The following is a 20,566-nucleotide window of genomic DNA, read 5'->3' as shown; positions in this document are numbered from 1 at the left end:
TATTTAGGACTTCACAGATGAGTGACATGCCTAATTTTGGTGCACAAGGGGACAGAAGGCTTTGAAAGAAATTGGAGAACTTTGGAATGTAACCAGAGCTGCATCAGAGGGACTCTGATATTCAGAATAAAAGATGGGCAGATACAGTCGACAGTGGTAGAAAACTGGATCCTAAGAAATTGCAGACATAAAGTGGGAATGTTTTGCAATGATTTTCACAGGGTTGAAAGGAAAGAGAAAAACTTAATATAACACAAAGTGTGCTTCATATCTTACTGCTTTGAGATAATTTGCCAGAACACATTTTTCTGTTCTAAACATTTTATCTTTATGATGACCAGGTGATATTATCTAGAGGTGCATTTTTGGATAACATGATGATTTAGTATTTGTTCTAAGTTCAAGGAATCAACTCCAAATGAATCAAGGGATGATACTGTGAACCTAAAATGAGAACGATGTGAGGTGTTTAGTCAGTGTAGGGAGCACTGACCAAGCTACTTGTGATTCTTGCAGGTTAGTTCTTGAACATTAGAACTGGACATATTTGTGGCATGAATTAGGTAATACAGATTAATTATGTATTATTAACATTCACACAGCTATTGCCTTAGAATTGCTTGGTAGGGATATGGAACTCTCACAGAAACTGCTAAAAATATTGAAAGCATGTATATATTCTAGTGCATTAATGTCTCAGTTGTTGGCCCATTGGTGTTTTGTTCAGTTGGTAAGCCAAGAGAATACATCACATGCATTTAATTTTTCAAAATGCTCAAAGAACTTAGTTAGCTTTGGATAGGAAAAAAGATGGTCCTTAGCCCTGAGGATGCAAATAACAAGCTTTTAAGTGGGCAGGGGGGAGGACACATTTGCAAAGAGCACAGAATCCAGAGACTCCAAGTCCATGAATGGTGTTGAAACTCCCAGAGGGTCCCATCAGCTGACTCTATGGGACTAATGAGCCAGTCTGACTGTTTATGGGCTGTGGTTAACCTCTTGCAAGTTAGGATTTCCTGTCGCCAGCAATGAGCTGTGACCGCCAGCACCACAGTGTTAATGATGAGGTAGGGGCTGATGAATGGCTGGACTCCAGACAGCAGCCTTCACTGGCAAAGAATCAAGTGGCTAGAGGGGGAAAAACATTGAAGTCTACAAGGGAAATAATGCAAACTCCAGAACCTATAATTCCCATGTTTAAAAAAAGAAAGGGATAAAGAAACTGGGGACAAATTCAACAAGTGAAGCTTTTATCTCTGCATTCTGAATAGAAGATTGTTCTTCAGCAAAACTGGCTGTAAAAGCCAGGCCAGTTAAAACAATATGCAGGCTGCTTGCCTCCAAGTAACCAGAAATTGTTGGCTCAGAGTAGCCTGCTCTGAGGAGCCAACCTGCTGGGAGACGTTATCCAAGCAACGGCTTGAATGTAATTCCTCCCGCTGTGGAATGGCTCTTTGGCAAATGAAGACCCTAATTAGAGATGGAAGGGTTTCTATTTTGTTTTTCTTTAATCCTTACCCCGAGGCCTCTGCAATACAGCCATGTCTCTGCTTGTGTGGAGAGAAGTTTCCAGTTTCCCTTTGTAACAAAAATCCTCCACCTTTTTCATTCTTGTTTTCCCCTTCTTTTTATCTTTTTCCTTTTTTTTTTTTTTTTCCTTTTTTTTTTTTTTTTGCAGAATCAACAAACTAACAACAAGGGCCCACCACAGTTTGAGAGCTTGAAACTAAACTAATCCAAACCCAAGGATCACTGTTTGGAAGAAGAGCCATATCATCCTGTATTAGCCAGCCATGGAAAGTTGCTAGCTAAACTGGAATACTGGCCCACCATGCATATTTTTACTACTGAACTTAGTACCCAAGCAGATTCTTGTCGTGGAGAGGGAGGATCTCACTGAATCAGCAGTATTCTACTGGATACTAAGGGAATTTTACATGCCTTTGTTCAGTCAGAAAGATATAAGTCCCTGACTGGGGGTTACATGCATTTCTGTAGTCTTGGATTCAGATGCTCATCCCTGACAAAGGGGACAGAACCTCCAGAGCAATGTGCTAGAGCACTTTAATATATATATATATATAAGTGAAAATACATTTGCTGCTTGACAACTCACCTTGGTATCCATGATGTCTGTCTGAACATAGTCATGGTTTGCATGCAGGCACTTAATAACCCTGCAAAGAGCACTGCATCTGCTGTCACTGTCGAGATTTGGATCTATTATTTCATCATCTCAGATGATGATTGTGTTATCTCTAAAATGTTATTGTTCACAGTAGATACCGACCTACTGATGAAGGCCAGCTACCTGAGGATGAGGCTAAGCAAGACAGAGGATACTAAGCAGAAGTCACTCTGAATTCCTATCAGTTTCTTACATTTGAAAATAGGTATCTACCCCAAGTTGGCCTGAATCACTCCTGATTTTTTTTCATGTTAGCTATGCTTGCTTTCATTTCTCCTTAGCATTTTTTGGTGGACTGTGGTCATATTCATATTGTCTTTTCAAGGATAGCAGAATGCTTTTAATGAGCACAAAGCTCTTCAGCCTTCGAGTAATTCTTGGTTAATTTAGGTGTGTCAGTATATCTTGGGTAGACTACTGTAAATGCTTCAGACCTATTCTGCAACCTTTACATAATTTCACACAAGCTGAATCTATTTAAAATTTCTCCTATTTACTAAAATATTTAAATAAAAGATGCCATGAGTTGGGAACCACGGCCCAAAACTGTTGTTTTGTTGAAAAGAACTTTCTTCAATAAGGTGAGGCTTGTTTCTCAGAAGGATTAAACTTCCCCATTAAATTGACTGAGGTTAGATGGATTCCTTACTTAAAATTTTTGAAAGTTTTGCCATCTCCCCCTCTAAATGTGAGACATAATTCTTATAATTCTTTGTTTTCCCTTTTGATGTAGATAAATACCAAATTATAATTTTAAGGTAGTATTCTATTAGAGTACATGCCTTATGTATCTGAGCTAGGAGGGACTTGGTACATTCTATTTACACAGCTTGGCTATGGTAGGGATGGCTTTTTATAGTGGTCTACATTAATAGTTCCTTTATTTTACAACTCCTCCAATGCTTTCCCGTATCTTCATTTTTTATTAACTTCTCTCAGCACCACAGCATGCTTGTATGTATGTTTATGTATTTATCTTAGGTCTGCTTTGTTTTTAGTTCATCTACTTCAGTATATCTTCAATGCAAAGATAAAGTTAAAAATTATCTGGGTTGTCTGTAGTGGTATTTTATAGCTATATGATATAGTACATGTTCAGTACATAATTTCCAAAATATACTCATCTTGCGACCACTGTATTTTGGAGGTAACTGTGTATAGAAATTCTGTTGCCTGGAAAAAGTGTGAAAGGTTATAAGATGTAGTAGCATTTCTGTTAAACACCAGCAGTTGTCCTGAACGCAGCCACCCACCTCTTGCTGAGGGTGCTGGGTCCTCTGTGAATATGTCATCTAGTTCAAGACCCCAGTTCCCTCCTTTGATCTCTTCCAGTGCTCACCCTTCTCTTTGTGACTGCTGGCCCACAGAATGGTCTGTGATAGCAGAGGGCAGGGCTTTGGGAATGGAGTCCCATGACTCTGAAATGTGTCTCAAAAGATTTGCAATTGGCAGGCTTTGCTGTGTTCAGGATTAAATAAGTGTCTTCTTATTATTTTTACCTGGTGTAGACTTAGAACTGATCAGTGTTTCTCCCTAACCCCCAAAAGAGAGAGAGTTTTGTTTTCTTCTTCCTCATTTTAACTATCTGAGAGCCTCTTAGTACTGAGCAGTATGAATCACATTGGTATACATATATATTGTTGATGTGATTATGTATTACACAAGGTGATATTTTTCTTAAAACTACAAGTACATAGTTTTTTAACTTCCAGGTTATTTTACCAGAGAGGTACCTTGGGTTTAAATTGTGACTATGTTTTTAAATTTAGAAATACTGCTTCACACTCTCTATACTTCTTAATTAATAAGCAACTGTTGTAATGCCATGTAATGCAGTATCTCTAGGGCATGGGTATAAAACATATCCCAAAGTGCCAGAGAATTTCAGTATTCCAGTCAGGAAGAGGTTCTATGCTGGTGTGATACTTGGGATTTAAGTGTCTCGTTGTGATATTCTGCCTTTGTTTTCAGACAGAAATCCAAAAGTTCCTTTCTCATTATCTCAGAAAAGGTTTAAAATGGCATCCTGCTTATGCTTGGCTTAACTTAGTTTCTGCAATTACCAGGGAGTTGTCCATTAACAGGGCTGAAGCATCAATTGGTTAATTTGTAACTTCTGCTGTTTGCAAAGTAGAGGATGCCCTTTTCTCCTTCCTCCTCTGCCCTGCAGAATTGCCCTGTGGCTTTACTTGCTAGTCCAGGGGTGGTTCAGGGGGCAAGATATTTTTGCTGATTGACTGAGCCTGATAGCAGTGTAGAGGGGAGAAAGAGAGGGGGTGCCTGTATTGTTCAGATGTTGTTGTTGGTATTCTGTGTAGCTCTGAGAGAAAGAGAGGGTTTTGCAGTTTTAGAATTGTAAGGGAAGGGTGTATTTGACACAATGCTGTGGGATTTATGCAAGGTTCTCAATGACAAGCAGAGTGCAGGGGACTGTCTAACTGAAGTGTCTTGGCCTGTGGCTGATGTGCCAAGCCTTTGCAAGTACAGTTGTGGGCCTGCTCTAGAAATGGGTGCTATGCATTTAATGAGATAACATTATGTTTTCTTTTCCCCCAACAGTAATCGCTGCTAAAAACCCAAATATATTATGGATAGTCAAATGTCAATAGGAAACACACAGTCTTGCTTACTTTGGGAGATATTTTCTAGATTTGACTAGTAATACCCATTGTAGTTGATGTTTTAGCAGCCAATACTGGTGGTGGCAATATCTGCTTGTCCTGACCTGCAGATTCATCGTGCATTTTATGTAGGAATCAGTGGTCTCTTTCTCATGATTAGAAGTTCCTGGGTTTTGTCCACACTTAACTGAGGACTTCTTTAAACTCAAGAGTCTCTGCAGAAGTTAAACCCTGGTAATGTTGGCTCCTAATGCTTATTTCAGCACTGAAGTTGTCCTCTCATATAAAAAAATCAAATGAAGACAAGTCTGCAGAAGTGTCATAGACTAACCACGCAATACAGCAACCAGAAAAGCCAATATTCTAGAACCTGGTACTGTATGTTCTGTATCATACCTCTGGTAATATTGTCTACATCTTTGTGGTCTCACTTGATCTTGATATGGAGAAAACAGGTGCAAATCAGTTAGTTTGTGAGTGCTAAAAATTACTGGAACAGATTTTGTTACTTTTGAGTCTGCTCAAGAGGAGAGCATGACCACTGCTATATTCATCATTTATTTTGGTGAAATATTGCAGATGGAAACCTCATCCCTTCAGCTGTATTCCCTGACAGCAATTTCCCTGTTGAAATTTTTGAACTGCTTTTCCAGAGCAATAAAGCGAGACACTACTCCTTTTAATTGAAAATCTTGTTCTTTGGAGTCACAGAGTGTGCAAGTTGCAAACTACTGAGTGTTGTTTATATGTTACCAGTACACTATGTGAGAGGCTGACTTATTTCAAAGGACCAAAAGACAGCTATAAGAAAGGTTCCACTTCACACCGCTTGCATAATCCCATTCTTTTGGCAGATTAATGACCACTGACTCCACAATGTGGAGGGATCCAACATAGAATATTGGATCTGATGGGATTAAACAGGAAACGTGCTTCGAGTTCAATGTTTTTTTAGTTCATAAAGAAATTGAGAGGGGGGAAAACCTCAAAAACAGACAGAGGAAATTCAGGCTGGCTCAGTTCTCAGCTAAAGAAGGATGTATAAACTAATTTTATTGACTACTCTGTTCATCAATCTCTGTTCAGAGTTAGAGTAACCATATTTTCTGGCCCCCTGCCCCCAGAACATTAGATGTATTGAAAAAAGGAAAGAGAAGAGGAAAAAGCCATGGTTATGCCTCTTGGAAGCTGTGCTGTTTCCCTCAGTTCTGACTGAAAGTAGTGTTTTGCTTTCAGGATCCATAGGACTGTCTTCTGTATACTGTATCCTTTTCAGCTTCCCTTTTTGGAAGACCAGCTAATAATGCTGGCACCTGTTGGAAGAGTTTGCTAAAAGCAGTTTACTGGCATTTGTACTGTTTACCCCTTAAAACAATGCCTGATCTCCCTTTCCCCATCTTTATGATTTTCTTAACCCAGGGAATAAACTCCCTCATGTACCACATACCGTAATTATAATTAATATTTGTTACCTAGAGTGTGCTAAATTCCAAGAAGATAATTCCTACAGTTGGATGAATGATTCAACAAGTCCAGGAAGACAGATAGGTAGTTTTTAATGTAAGGACATTAATGAGAACACTGTTAGAATAGCAGGATATATCTGTGGTTTACACAGGCAGCCAATACTTTTAAAGCATCTTTTTCTCCCTTTAGTCTGTCAGTATTATCTTAACTTATTAAAAAAAAAAGTTTATTTATAAGTAGTAATCTGGCTCTAGCAATAACCATTTTCAACGAAAGGTATTCTCGTAATAGATGTGTAATGCATTACTATATTGTTGTAAATGGCAGAGCTAAAAGTGCTTAATGAACTTTGATCTCCCTGCCTATGGTTCAAGCCTCAGTCCTGCTCTCATCTGTAATTTATTCACTCTCTGCAACCCATTCGATTGCCATGTCCTCATGTGTAAATACTACTGGATATTGTGAGGGAATTCTAACTCTGGCAAAGAAGTAAATGTAATGAATAAAGGCTAATGTTGTTGGTATGATTTTTCTTTTAAACAGGGACCTTGTTAAGCAGCTTTTCTTCTTATGATGGTTTCTCCACTATTGCATACTAACTGGCATATTAATTGGAATTAGGCCATACTAAAAAGCAGAGGAGGAGATGCTTGCCATGTTCATATCTGCAAGCATGCAAGGTCCTTCAAGATGTCAGGAAGTGGCTGAACTTCTTACTGGTTTGATTGTTGCTGTCCTACCTGCTTTGAATGAATGAGAGGAAGCAGTGCACCTGTTCAATAGTTATCTGGTCCCTCGGGTTGAAAGTTTGCCTCATCAAGGAAGTTGTTACTTCCTTATTGTGTTTGCCTGGCACAGGAAGGGAGTGCAGAGCTCTTAAAATCTGATGTTCTTTGAGGCAACGACTTAAATTTCCTCAAACCTGGAGATATGCAAAGTGCAACTTTCCTTGCCCTTCTGTCCCATGCGTTTCCTCTTATCCTTTCTAGATTACAAGGCCTAGGAAATTCTGCCAGATTTTAAACTGAGACAGTATTTAATGGGCATTGTAGTGGTAATGGTTATCAACAGTAAGTTCATAACAAGTAGGTCTCTAAAATACACTCTAAAATAACTTTTCATTAGCCTTCTCCATGAGCTATGACAATCTCTGGGCAAATTAAAATGCCACAGAAACACAGATGAGGCCATTATTATGTATTTTCAATTAGAGTCCTTTTAAAATGTGTAATAAACACATCATATCCTTCTGTTTATGTTTTTCTTTTGAGTATAAAGTAGCCAAATGTATTCTTCAATAGGGAGCTTTTGATCAAGTCCTAGGCTGGTGATGTTAAAGGAATTGAGGAAGGGCAAATTCAAGGGTGGGTTTTGTTTCTCTTTGCTTTAGAGGCACCTACATCCAGCATTCAGTTAGAGAAGATGGTCAAAACTAGGTATTTGACTGAAGTCTAGCAAATGGTGGATCACTTTTTAATGCTCATTTACAAAGAAAAACTCTACCACTCCCTGACAAGAGGGTGGGCCAAGTGAGGCTTGTGCTCAGCTCCCCTGGGAACAAGGGACAGGACAAGGAGAAATGGCCTCAAGTTGTGCCAGGGAAGGTTTAGATGGGATATTAGGGAAAATTTTTTCATGGAAGGGATGGTCAGGTATTGGAACAGACTCCCCAGGGCAGTGGTGGAGTCACCATCCCTGGAGGGATTTAAAAGATGTGTAGATGTGGCACTCAGGACATGGTGATGGGCCTCGGCAGTGTTGGGTTGATGGTTGGACTTGTTGACCTTAAAGGTCTTGTCCAACCTAAACAATGGAGCGATTCTGTAAAAAAGATGCCAGGTGACTTTATCCTACAAAGACCTACTTATATCTATCCTATATTTTGTGTTTTATTATGTTTGTATTCAAGAATAAAAGTATTTTTGAATTGCCAATACAGGGCTTGCTGAAGATTGTTTAAATTTCAAGGACCAAAGCATGCCCAGTACTCTCTATTGTCAGTGTTTTTGCACAACTGAGCCCAGTATCTACATGATGGGCAGTTAGCTGCTGGTCTGCACAGAATGTGTATTACATCTCTGGAGCTCCAATTGGGATGTAGGAGCACTTTTTGGGAAAAATAAAGGTTGCATGAAGTGGCAGCCATGCACAGCAAACAGGTCCGTCCATTGCTTTGTAGTAACATAAGCTGTAGATTCTGAGTGCAAAGACAGACTGCGAGGTTGTCACTATGAACAAAAAGCGATCACTCAAATTATGAAAAGTGCAGTTACAAAATTTTTTTGTTGTTTTCTATTACTCTTTACAAAAAAAGAAAAATACTAATATGTAGTGATAGTAATTTGTTTTAAGCTACAGAAGACAATCACAAAAAGGGATATGCCTGATATCTTTCCTGCTGTCAATTGCATGGGAATTCAGTTGTGGAAATGCCTGTTTGCTTGCCACAGGTATTGTAAAGGTAAAGGAGGTAGCAGTGTACTTTTTCTTCCCCCTCATCCAACATGTGTATTTATTTTTCATCCAGGTTTGGTCAGTTTGCTTAGAGGAATGATTTGGGATCTTTAAATGCTGGATAGCCCAGAATGAAAAAGCCAAGTGCCTATTACAGACCGGCATTATTTTAAGTGGGACTTAACATTGCTGTGTTATCTTGAGCTGTCCTGATTACTGAGTAGTGGACAGGGTATCTTCGAAGACGTTTTGGCTTTAATTAACCTCCAGTATTCTGGAGGGGGGTGAGGAAGGAGGGGGGCAGTGGCAGCCGGGCTTTCCAAGGTGTCCCTGCGGGGCAGTGCCAGGCACGCTGAGACCCCTCGGCCGCCCCCTCGGGCCGGAGGGAGGGAGGCGAGCGCCAGGCGCGCACCGGTGCCCGCGCACTCGTTCGCTTATGTCCAGCCTGCCCCGGCTGTGGGGCCGAGCTGGAGGCGGGGAGGCCGCTCTCTGATCTGTGGCCAGCGAACCCCGGCCGGGCCGGAGCCGCGGCAGCGGGGGCGCCTCGGGACCCGCGTGCGAACAAGGCTCTTTAGGCTGGCACAGGGCCGGGCTCCCCAGTGCCAGCGGCAGAGCCCGGGGTGTTTCCCAGCAGCGAATGCACCGTCTGTTCTTTGGGAACGGCATCTAAACCCCGGCAGGGAAAAAACTCTCCGCGTCTCCCCCTCCTCCCCATGGCCGCCCAGAGCCTCCGCCCGCGCGGGACAGGCGGCACTTCCGGGGCAGGGCGGGTGCCCGCGGGAGGGACCTGCGGCCACCAGGGGGCGCCGTGCGCGGGGCGGGGCCGGGGGCTCGGGACGCCCCGCAGTGAGGAGCGGGAGCCGTGAGGGGGGAGAGCGGCCGGAGCCTCCCGGGGCAGAGTGAAACGAGCTCACCCCTTGTTCTCCAGCACGGTGTTTGAGCTCGGCCCTTACTTCTCATCCCTTAACGCTCCATGGCGGACACTTGCTGCGCTGTGTACTTGCTCATTCAGCGCCTTCACAAATATAAGGAGTTTTTATCGGCGCCGATCTGTAAAATCCCTCTTTAAAAATTATTTTCAGAAATCAAGGTGCCTTGCTTGTTGACTGGCCATCCTGAAAAAACAGTTAAGTGGCCTGAGCAGTTCTACAGGCACTGCATGTCTGTAAGGGGTGCCTTCTAGGGAAACCTGGATGAGCCCTCACCTCAGGGCCACTGCAACAGAGAATGCGGGGTAAATTCCTTTTAACTCTTCCTCCCCAGCAGCTCTTAGTGATTAACCAGGTGTGCTGACTTCAAAGGGGACAAATACCTGGTGGGCTGAGAAAATACTCCCATTTGGGTGCTGGTTCCTCTCGTGTGCTAATGGGCTTTGTTCATTTCAAATGAAAACAAAATATGAGAATAGAGCAAAGAAAGAGACCTGTAGGTGTTCAAACTAACATTTCTGTACTGGCCAACATTCTTCCTGGAAAATGCTGGGTGATATTTCATGATTTATCACTTACATATGTTTCTTTTATATCTCAGTGTTAAGTTCAGGTTCTGCTAGTCTCCACAAAGGGCCAGTGCTGCCTTCTTTAGTACTGTGATGGTGATAGTCATTGCTTGGAGAAATAGTTTCTTGCATTCTGCATCCATCAAGGCAGTAAAAGCTTGAAAAGTTACTGGGAACGTTTGCTCTGTGGAGCCATTGAACAACACTGAAACAGGACTTAGAGAGGCACAGTGGCAGAAACTGGTTAAAAACCCCTGTCTTAGCCTTGGTGGCTAAAATACTGTTTTCTCTGTTCCAGAAGATTTTAATGTGTTCTGATACCTCTTCTGTGCTGTTGGTAACTCCAGTTTTGGGCTGTGTATTTGATGAAAAGCGGTGCACTTACATAGGTCTGATCTTATCAGCGTAAGAAGTGTGTGCAACAGTTCTGACCTCTGATGGTCAGAAAAAGCATATTCTCTGAGGCACTTTTTGCAAGGATTGTGATATGCCAGTTTATCATAACTATGAGAATGACACTGAAAAAATGTAAAGAATCTGACCAACCTTTATATTCTACACTAGTGAGCTTGTCTCCACTCAAGTCACAGGGAAGATTGTTTTTTATGGCACTTCCAAGTAACATGGAGAAAAAAGAAAGTAATTTAATTTTATAAAATTCTTATGTTTGAAGTCTTTAGAGGGTCTAAATCACATTTGAATTTCTTTAAAAAGTTGTTGAAAGAGGAGTTTGAAAAGGAAGGAGCAGAGAGATTGTAGAAGCTTTAGCGAAGTTTAGGTACATTCTATGCTGATTCAGGAGCTCCTGTGTTTGTAATTATTTTGTCATTTGTTTTAACTACACAGAAACACAAAATGTTGTTTGCTATCTGGACATGAGGAGAGAGAGTCATTTTTGAGGTAAGAAGTCATCTTTTGGGGTGGGACTGAGGATGCTGTCTTTCTTATTGCAGGCAAAACGAGCAGTACAGCGAGGAGCCACAGCGGTCATCTTTGATGTTTCTGAAAACCCAGATGCCATTGATCAGGTATGAAGAAGGGAGCCTAGTTATTTTGCAGCCTCTATTGGGTTCTTTTAGGGTTACTGAGGCAAGACTTGAGAGTGTATGAGTCTCAGAGCACACCTGCCTAGAGACATGCAGCTACTGACCCTGGGTAACATGATGCTGTGGTTTTCCTGCTATTCTTTTGTCAGGCAGAAAGCAACATAGGTAGTGTAAATCTGGTAGAAAGGGAAAAGTTTGGGGAGTTAGATTTTTCTTCTAACTTTTCCTAGAATGTGGAATCCAGGTCTGTGATTAAGGTTTTGAAGGAGGATGGAGGCAAATTTTTTGTGGCCCATTATCTAATCAAGGAGGTTTTCTTTGCCCAGCTCCGTGTACAAAACACAGGATGTTTGGCCCCATCCAGCCTGTGATCGTATTGTTGAATAGCTGCTATTTTTGAGATTGCAAAATGACTTTCAAACCTGCTTCTAAACAAGTTTCTTTCAAAACTTATAATCATTTTCTTCTCATTCACAGCTGATGATTTCTGCCTATGTATTTTGTGGACAAGCAGGGTTTTTCTTCTTTTTCTGAGTCTTGGTATAACTTCCATCTTTTCATTTGAAGTGGGTGAGGTAATGGCTCTGTGAAATGTTTCAAGATCCAGCCAATGCTGAGTTGTTTGAGTGAAGAAACGTAAGCACAAAAATAGTCTGCATTTGGTTTAGTTTTGTTTTGTCTTGAAACAAAACCGCTGTTTCTGCTACAGCAGAAACAAGTGAAGCTGAAGGTTTTTGAATGCAGCCTGAATTTCATGGGGGAAAAAGAGACCATCAGTGTTTACATTAAAAAAACTGTCTTTAATTCTGAAATGAGCATCTGTTGGACAGAAGAATGCAGAAGACTGTTCAAGGAATGCTTTGAGATCTGTGCTCTGCATGTGCATCAAGACTGCAGCCTTGATCTTGAAAACATTCTTAGGGATATTTTCCCCCCTTTTCTACACAGCAAAATATCTTCATAAAGATGTGGTCTGTCTCTTTCAATTTTTTCCCTCCGAATTACAGCTTCTGGATACTTTCAGCCACACTGCTCTGAACTTGACTTCTGAGTTGTGAATCTCTTGCTCTTTCCCTCTGCCAACAACTGTCCTTCCTTGATTCTCAATAATAAACTGGGTGCAACTGGTCCCAATAGCTGGGTCTAGTAGTCTGTTGGATGTTTGAATATTTTGGGTACCAATAAAATGGAAGGAGGTTAGTGGCTTAGAGCAGTAGCTGACAAAGTAGGCTCTGTTAGACAGCAGAGCAGTAGCCTGTGCAAACACTCACAAACAGGAGAGGAACGTCTAGACTTAGCTTTCATACTCTAAAAGTAAGAGTTGCTTGGGTGACTGTTCTCATGCTGCTCTGGACACTTTTTTTTCATGAATTTTGATTCTCATCCAAAATCTTCAGAACCCTTGACATCAGGGGTACTAATTAATTTGTCTTTAAAATAAGTACCATTTTGGCACTCACAATTTATTTGTGGAAAACGATGATAGATGGATCACAATGGAGGAAAAACTGACAAGAGTTAATCAGGAGTATCTTTGGTTCAAATGGATGTATCCTAAGACACTGAGGGGAGCTTTTTAGGAAGTTTTCCCAGGTATGCTTGTTACCAAGCACAACGACAAATGAGGGAGAGTGCTTTGAAAGGGAGGAGTGGAGTATTATGAAAGACAGTCCTTCCTGCCAGTCCATGAACAGAACTAGGAGGCTGTCCTGACCAGAAGAATTGTTCTCAGATAATTTAGTAGCAGTATTACTACCAAATGAAAGGACTTTGCCTACAGATTTTGTGGAGTTTATTCCCATTGATCTGAGTATCTTCTGCTGTAGATTAATAATTAAACTTTTATTTTGAGAAATAGTCTGTGAAGTCTGATTTGTTTCTTAGTTTTACTTTTGAATATTTGAAGAGGAGTAACAGCATCCAGAGCATCATGTTTAGCAAGAGTCTAGCAGTGTGCAGAAATGACTGAGGAATCAGGTGACTTCTTTCTTAGACAAGAAATCTTGAGAGAGAATATGTGTCTAGGAACGTAAGGACAGTGACTGGATTTGGCCTTAGGCCAGCAAACCTTGTAAACACATGGGATTCCTGGATACTAAAAAGTCTCAGTGAAATCTGTCACAATCATCTGGTCAGCTTAAGGAGAGTCATCACCCTGCAATCAGGATGATGGACCAGTCATTTGATAATTTCTACACGGTTTAGCCAGAAGTAAGAGGTAGATAACAGCAATGGAGATGTGTTATCTCATCCATAAGCTGCTCGTGATCTATTTGCTCACGTTCCTGTCATCTTATTCCTTTCCCCTGTACCATTTCCATCTGCTTGACAGTGCAGTGCTAGTTTTGTATCAACCAGCCTCTCTACAAGGATTTTTCTTGAGAATCACAGTAAACTGTATGAATTTATCGTGTTGGTGCCATTTTGCAACAGAACTAATTCTTTTGTCTAGTTATTACCCTCTCTGGTGTATAATTTAGCAGATTGTTGTTCTGGATTTGTTGGCCAGAGAAGTTATGCGTTCTCCACACATGAAGGGTTTCAGCACCTGACTGGATAAAGCCCTGAGCAGCCTGGTTTGATGTCATGGTTGACCCTGCCTTCACCAGGAGGTTGGGCTCATGACGTGCCTTCCCCCTTTTCTGATTCTATGATTTGACCTTTCTAACAAGACTTAGCTGGACCTGGAGAGAAGTTTCAGGGTGAATTAAGTATGCTCATGTGCTTTAGTCTTTGAGGTCACCCAGCTGGCAATCAATAGCTCTAGTGATTGCTAGAAGCCAAGTAACTTTGAATGAGTTTGTTGAGTTAAACAGCAGAAATTATTGACTTAAATTAATGGGCTAGGTACAAAGAACCTGAAAGACAACACTCTGATACTGAGCTTGTTCAAAAAGCTGAAGAAATTTGTGTGTGAATAATGTAACTACAAAGTTGAAATAAAAAGATTGATAAAATGTAGCAAGGACAATTTTCTTGGAATGTGCAGATTTTTATACTTCTTCATTGTGAGATGTAACTGATTACAGTAATGATATATGCAGTGGTACACAATGCAATTAAATTAAAGCTGCTGTTCAGAAGAGCATTTGCTTATCCTTAATCTTAGTTTTGGTCAGTAAAAAAAAAAGGCATCATAAATCAAAAGTTTAATTCAGGTTTAACTCTGTGGAACACTTAACCCAAGGTCTATGCTAGAAGAGAACGACTGATGCTTGAATCAATTCCACATTCATATTCCTTTATTCTTCTCTCCGTTGCCCAGAAGAAAGGTGGTTTACCTGAAACATGCCTTTTGAGCAGATTTTCTTTTTTTTTTTTTTTTTTTGTTCTAGCTCAACCAGGGCTCAGAGGACCCTCTGAAGAGACCAGTGGTGTATGTGAAGGGTGCTGATGCTGTCAAGCTGATGAACATCGTTAACAAGCAGAAAGTGGCACGAGCCAGGATTCAGCATCGCCCCCCACGGGTGAGACTTTCAGAGCCTTTCTCTGGGTGTTACAGTGCTGTTGTTGCTGCAGGCAGTGCTTGCTCACTGCACAGAGGGTGAGCATGTTTTCATGCTCCCCATGTGCATTACTATATGTGAAATTCTGTTGACCTACATAAACTGAGCAACTGCACTGTGGACAAGCAGCTACACTTGATGTAAGTATAGAATCCACAGTGCAGCTTCTGCTCTGTCTCATAAGGATTCTTTTGAGTATATAAATGGCTAAAAAATTTACATAATATAAGTTTTCTTTTTCTTGATGAAGTAACTTTATTATCGCACGCTCCTGGTGGCTCAGTTTTGTAAGGTGGTCTGCCCTATGTTAACTAACAATTCTGTGTGGTATTTTTAAACATGGAATTTTAAACATGGAATTATTATTTGGTATCTGATATTTGTAATTGTAATATAAAACAGTTTTTCTAGAGGTTTTTTTTCCTGACACTCTCTACATGTAGTTTACAAAAGAACAAAGCTAGAGGTCATCCATGTCCCAGTTACCACTTTGGTTGTGTGGGTTTTTTATGGAATCCTTCTGTTAAGGAATGTATTTGAGAAGTGGACCATTTGCTGAAAATTCGAATGTTGATTTTCAGTCACTTAACGTGCACAGGCAACCCAGTAAATCATAAAAATTTGTGTTGGTATGATTCACTCAGTGAAAAAAACTGGGTTTTGCTGTTCAGAGACTGTAAATCTGACATCTCATGATTGGAATTCTGTGTATTCCATTCCCTTGTGGTGGCATATGAAACCCAAGTTTTGTCTCATAGAATCCCAGCTGATGAACAGAACAGTGTGTACTTTGACTTCTGCCATTGTGACTGAGTACACTTGACAATGACCACTAAGAAGTTAAAAGAAGAGAGAGAAACAATAGATTTGAACATGATCTAAAGGAAGGAAAAATAATATTTTTGTTTTCATTTTTAAGCAACCCACTGAGTACTTTGATATGGGAATTTTCCTGGCCTTCTTTGTGGTTGTGTCTCTTGTTTGCCTTATTCTCCTTGTCAAGATCAAACTGAAACAGCGACGCAGTCAGGTAAGAGCAGTGATGGGATATTCACTGAATGCTGAAAGTTAACTTCTCTTACTTTGTCCTAGAACTTCCTTGCAACTTCTGGAAATGCCAGGCACTGACCTGCAATAGCCATCTTTGTGGAAGGGGTTTTAGCCATGCGTGTAGGCCTTTGGAAGAACTTGGGAATGTCTTTAAAGGAGATTTACATTGATCCATGATGTTCATTCAGTTAAATCCTGAAATCAAAATAGTACAGAAGCAGTCCATTTAGCTGTTGGAAAAGAAGAACATTTTTGGTTGTTCAAAGATTATCAGTAGCACTGGTGTACTTCTAAAGAAGTTCCAACTCTTGTTGCTGTATTTTGGAGAGGATATCAGGACTGAAAATAAATTGCAACTCTTTTGAATAGGATCTATTGATTCTCGATGGGAGAGGTTTTCAAGGTAAAAAGTTTGGTTAGGAGAAGTTCCAGGTGATGTACTTGGAATTTGTCCTGTCAAATATGAAAGGGAAAGCAAATAGAAGCTAATGGACTTTGAAGTCTCTAGTTGTAAACTGACCAGTAGACACACATGTAAAAGGAATGCAAAGCATTCTGGATTCTCAGGACTCTTCTTTGGGCATGTTGAGTAGGAATCCAAAGATGTTATGGACCATCACCAGTGTTAAAAAGGGGCATGATAAATTCTACAGTAAAATGAAAACAACACACTGCCTTCCTAAACTTGTACTATTGATTAAATTTGGGGGGAGGAGGAAATGATACAGCTAACATTTCATTTTAATCCCTTTCTCAAGTATTGCTCCTGGTAATATGACAGTAACAGCATACTGGGGCATTGCAGTCAATATTGACAATTCAAAACAAGTTCCTGACCAAGAGTTATATGTTGGCTGGAGTAGTTGCTGCTATCGATTGAGCAGTTCCAGTGTATCCCATTTCTCAGCTCCTTCACACTGTTTTAATTCTAAGTAGCTGATCATTCTCACTTTTGCATATGGCATACATTCTTTGAATGAAGCTTCTGATATAAATTCTAATTAACCTTCCCTCTGTTTGATTTATGAAATTACACATCATTGGGTCTGACATGATTTGTAGGATACATTATGGTGGTGTTTCTCTGCTTCTACACTCTAGTCCCATACACAGCAGCATTGCCTTTTTTCGTTTTCTTTCTTTTGATGTAGAATTCCATGAACAGGCTTGCAGTGCAAGCACTGGAGAAAATGGAGACCAGGAAGTTTAAGTCCAAAAGTAAGGGACACCGGGAAAGTAACTGTGGAGCACTGGACACACTCAGTAGCAGCTCCACCTCTGACTGTGCCATCTGCTTGGAGAAGTACATTGATGGGGAGGTAAAGGATAAATGGTTTCTTCAACATGGGCTGAGGATGTAGCTGGTTTTAGCACTGTGGTACGTGGCTGGCTGTTGGGTGCATTGTGTGCTGAAGTGGTGCCACTTGCCATCTGATCACATTGAGCAGCCAAGTCAGCCTCAGCTGCACTCTGCAGCTCCAGAGTACCCATGTTACAAAGTGAGAGGTGAGGGATCTCATTCTGCAAGTCGCTACCTCCATCAGTTTGCATTTCTGAAGAACAAATCATAAAGAAGTCAGGCTCAGGAAATCCTGTGAAAAGATAATAGCTGAAGGGTAAGAGTGCTGGGCAAGGGAAAAAGTATCATATACACTGTGTTGGTTTTGCTTTTCCTTGAGTGTTTTCCATTGCTAATAGCAAGGTAGATCATTACTCTTGATTTATCTTTTTTAAAGTTCATTTAATATATTAAGGAAAATTTAAACAATGGGCTCCTTCAAGGTGTTGGGTCGTAAGGACACACAGCAAAAAGTGTTCTAAAGAACTGTACTATATCTGCATGGAGTTCTAGTGTGCCTGCAGACTATTCTTTTAGAGACAGCTGATCACTTGATGTTATGCTCTTGGCTCTGTTGATGGCATTTGTTCCCTCTTACCGCTTTGAGAGTAGGAATTAATCTGTTCTGCAGCTAGGTTGAAAAAACTAGCTGTGAAAAATTCACTTGTTAGGAAGAAGTACTTTCTCATGGTCCTTCATCTGTTCCTGTAGGAACTGCGTGTCATTCCTTGCACTCACCGGTTTCACAAGAAATGTGTGGATCCTTGGCTGCTGCAGCATCACACCTGCCCTCACTGCCGCCATAACATCATAGGTAAGTGCTGCAGTGGGGCTGCTCTTGTGTCCTTCATTTCAGACATAGCAGCTCACCAGATGAAACACAAATTGTACCTGCTTGTTAATCTTCGTCAAACTCTCAGCCTTTATTGTAATGCAGCTCTAGAAATACAGTTAGTCCTAAACCCTTTGGAAGGGGCTGCAGGCCCTGCAGAGCAACCCCAGCCCTGGCCTTCCGTGGGCTGGGGGCGATGCCCAACCGAGGGCAGCGTTGCACAGCCCCTGAGCAGAAGAATATGTTTTCTCTTAGGAATTGTGAAGAAGACAAATGTATGGGGTTTTATTTTTCTGTAACTTGGAATGTGGTTTCCCTTACTTACCCTCTCCCCCTTTCATTTCCTCTGTCTTAAGAAAGTTTTCTGTTAATACACATTTATATAAAATAATGTGTAAAGTGAAAACTTGAGTGATGACTTCTAGCCTCTCTCAACCTCTGCCAGTTCAGGAATACTGTGTAAGTAGGTTTTGTGTATATGAGAACAGTATCTGAAATAAGTTCACTCATTTTCCTTTTTAAGCAAATATATTTGAGTGTTTCAAAGGCTTCCAGGCAGACGCTCTTGACTTACTTTTTTTGTTTTGTTATTTTTCCTTCTGTGTAAAAAATTGGTGCGTACAGAACAAAATATCCCGCTTTCTTGCATGAAGCGTATTCCTTTTTACTCCCTGCTAGTTCTACTTCTCCATTCTTATTTCTCTCATTCAGAACAGAAAAAAGGAAATGCAGGTCCAATCTGCCTAGAATCCGTCAACCCAGCCCGCAGCCGGCAGCAGAGGGTGATTCTGCCTGTCCATTACCCAGGCCGAGTGCACAGAGCAAACCAGATAACAGCGTATCCCACTCGGACGAGCATGGACCCTCACGGAAACCCCATCACAGTACTGACAGTCGAGCGACACGGTGAACAGAGCCTCTACCAAGCCCCGTCCCCAGCCTACATTCAAAGTTACCAGCCTATTCATTTGGATCATGCTTTAAACACACATCACTGTAGCCTGGAACACAGGGCTTACTCTCCAGCTCACAACTTCCGAAGACCCAAGTTTGGCGGACGCAACTTTTCCAAAGCAGCGTGCTTTTCCCGATATGAGACCATGTATCAGCACTACTACTTCCAAGGCCTTAGTTACCCTGAGCAAGATGGACAGCTTCCAGCTGGCATTTCCTCAAAGGGTCCTTCCCGTGCCTTTCAGCCTGGTAGCAGCATGCTTTTCCCTCCCGTGGTACATGTAATGCCCTCATCTCGCTTGGAGAGTGGCAGTACCTCCAGCTTTAGCTGCTATCATGGTCATCGCTCCGTGTGCAGTGGATATTTGGCTGACTGCCCTGGGAGCGACAGCAGCAGCAGCAGTTCTGGTCAGTGCCACTGCTCCTCTAGTGATTCCATGGTTGACTGCACTGAGGTCAGCAACCAGGGGGTTTATGGGAGCTGCTCCACCTTCCGCAGCTCTTTGAGCAGTGACTATGACCCATATGTTTACCGCAGTAAGAGCCCTTGCCGAGTGGGTGAGGTCGGTGGTGCAAACAGGGGTGCAATTGTTCTCTTGGAGGGCCCCCACCAGGATGAGCTTCCAGCTCATGGTCACAGTATGGTGGGTGCTGACTGCCGGCTTGTGCCAGCTTCTTCCTCAGGGGACCAACTGTCTAATTGCAGCATGGATATGAACTATAGCAGTAATTCCTCACTAGAGCACAGGGATCCAAATGGCACTACCTCAGAGGGAGGACCTGAGGCCACTCCTGGTGCTGCCTTGGATGTTAAAAGGAACTGGAAGAATCCAGAGACAGCAGGGTCGATTTCGGAGCAAGCATGCACGTGCTGCTTTGAATTCCAGCACTCTGCCCTGGAGCCTAGCAATGGGACAGCTGACTGTAGTGCACTCTTCCTTAGCTCTCCGCTGTGGGGGACATGTGGCCAAGGAATTGAACCACAGTCAGGGAACACCCCAGGCTTGTACAGTATTAACTCAGACCACTTACATAGGACAGATGGGGTAAAATATGAGGGGTTGCCCTGCTGCTTCTATGAAGAGAAGCAGGTAGCCTGTAGTAGCAACAGTGGCAGTGGAGGTGGTGGCTGCTATACAGAAGACTATGCAGTGAATGTGCAGTACACGCTTCCTGAGGACACCTTGCCAAACTGCTGTAAGGGTGTATGTGATCTGGGTCAACGCATTCCCATAATTCCTGAAGACAGAGACTGTGAGCTGATTCTACCGACAGAGCACCAAGGGACCCACACAGGAAGCTGTAGTTCCTGGGATGGAACACCTGAGCTGGATACTTACCTGCACTGTCAAGGTACTGGAGAGGTACAGGTCGAGAGGGAGGTGTGCTATGAGGCAACGTCATTCCTGCGGCAGAACTACTCTCAGGAGGAGGAAGCTGGAATGCTCTTTCCCAGTCCCACTCTGAACTCCCAGAAGCTGATGACAACCACAAAGGTCACAGGTAATATGTGTGCTTTTTTTGATTACTTGCTACCTTTCTGTCTTAGTGTATGAAATGCTGTCAGCTACTTAGGTACATGCAGCCATAAAGGTGACTCCATCCTTTGCA

At 41.8% G+C, this 20,566-nt stretch overlaps 1 protein-coding gene across 3 annotated transcripts in view; it reads left to right on the top strand.

Annotated features, from left to right (window-relative positions):
• Positions 1–20,566, top strand: part of ZNRF3 (zinc and ring finger 3) — a 75,659-nt gene that overhangs the window by 51,243 nt on the left and 3,850 nt on the right. The window contains exons 1-7 of one of the 3 annotated variants that reach the window (XM_032706236.1): positions 9,600–9,964; positions 11,182–11,256; positions 14,610–14,741; positions 15,700–15,810; positions 16,982–17,149; positions 17,881–17,983; positions 18,713–20,458. In XM_032706236.1, the coding sequence (XP_032562127.1) occupies positions 14,682–14,741; positions 15,700–15,810; positions 16,982–17,149; positions 17,881–17,983; positions 18,713–20,458 (2,188 nt within the window). In that variant the 5' untranslated portion in view covers positions 9,600–9,964; positions 11,182–11,256; positions 14,610–14,681. Of the gene's footprint in view, positions 1–9,599; positions 9,965–11,181; positions 11,257–14,609; positions 14,742–15,699; positions 15,811–16,981; positions 17,150–17,880; positions 17,984–18,712; positions 20,459–20,566 lie in introns of those variants that run through there. The other 2 variants (XM_032706234.1, XM_032706235.1) reach the window with 2 other exon arrangements.

The sequence above is a fragment of the Chiroxiphia lanceolata genome, chromosome 18 (assembly GCF_009829145.1).
Source record: "Chiroxiphia lanceolata isolate bChiLan1 chromosome 18, bChiLan1.pri, whole genome shotgun sequence".
Lineage (NCBI taxonomy): Eukaryota > Metazoa > Chordata > Aves > Passeriformes > Pipridae > Chiroxiphia > Chiroxiphia lanceolata.
Note: the sequence above shows the minus strand (reverse complement) of the source record. Positions and strands in the feature narration are given on the sequence as shown.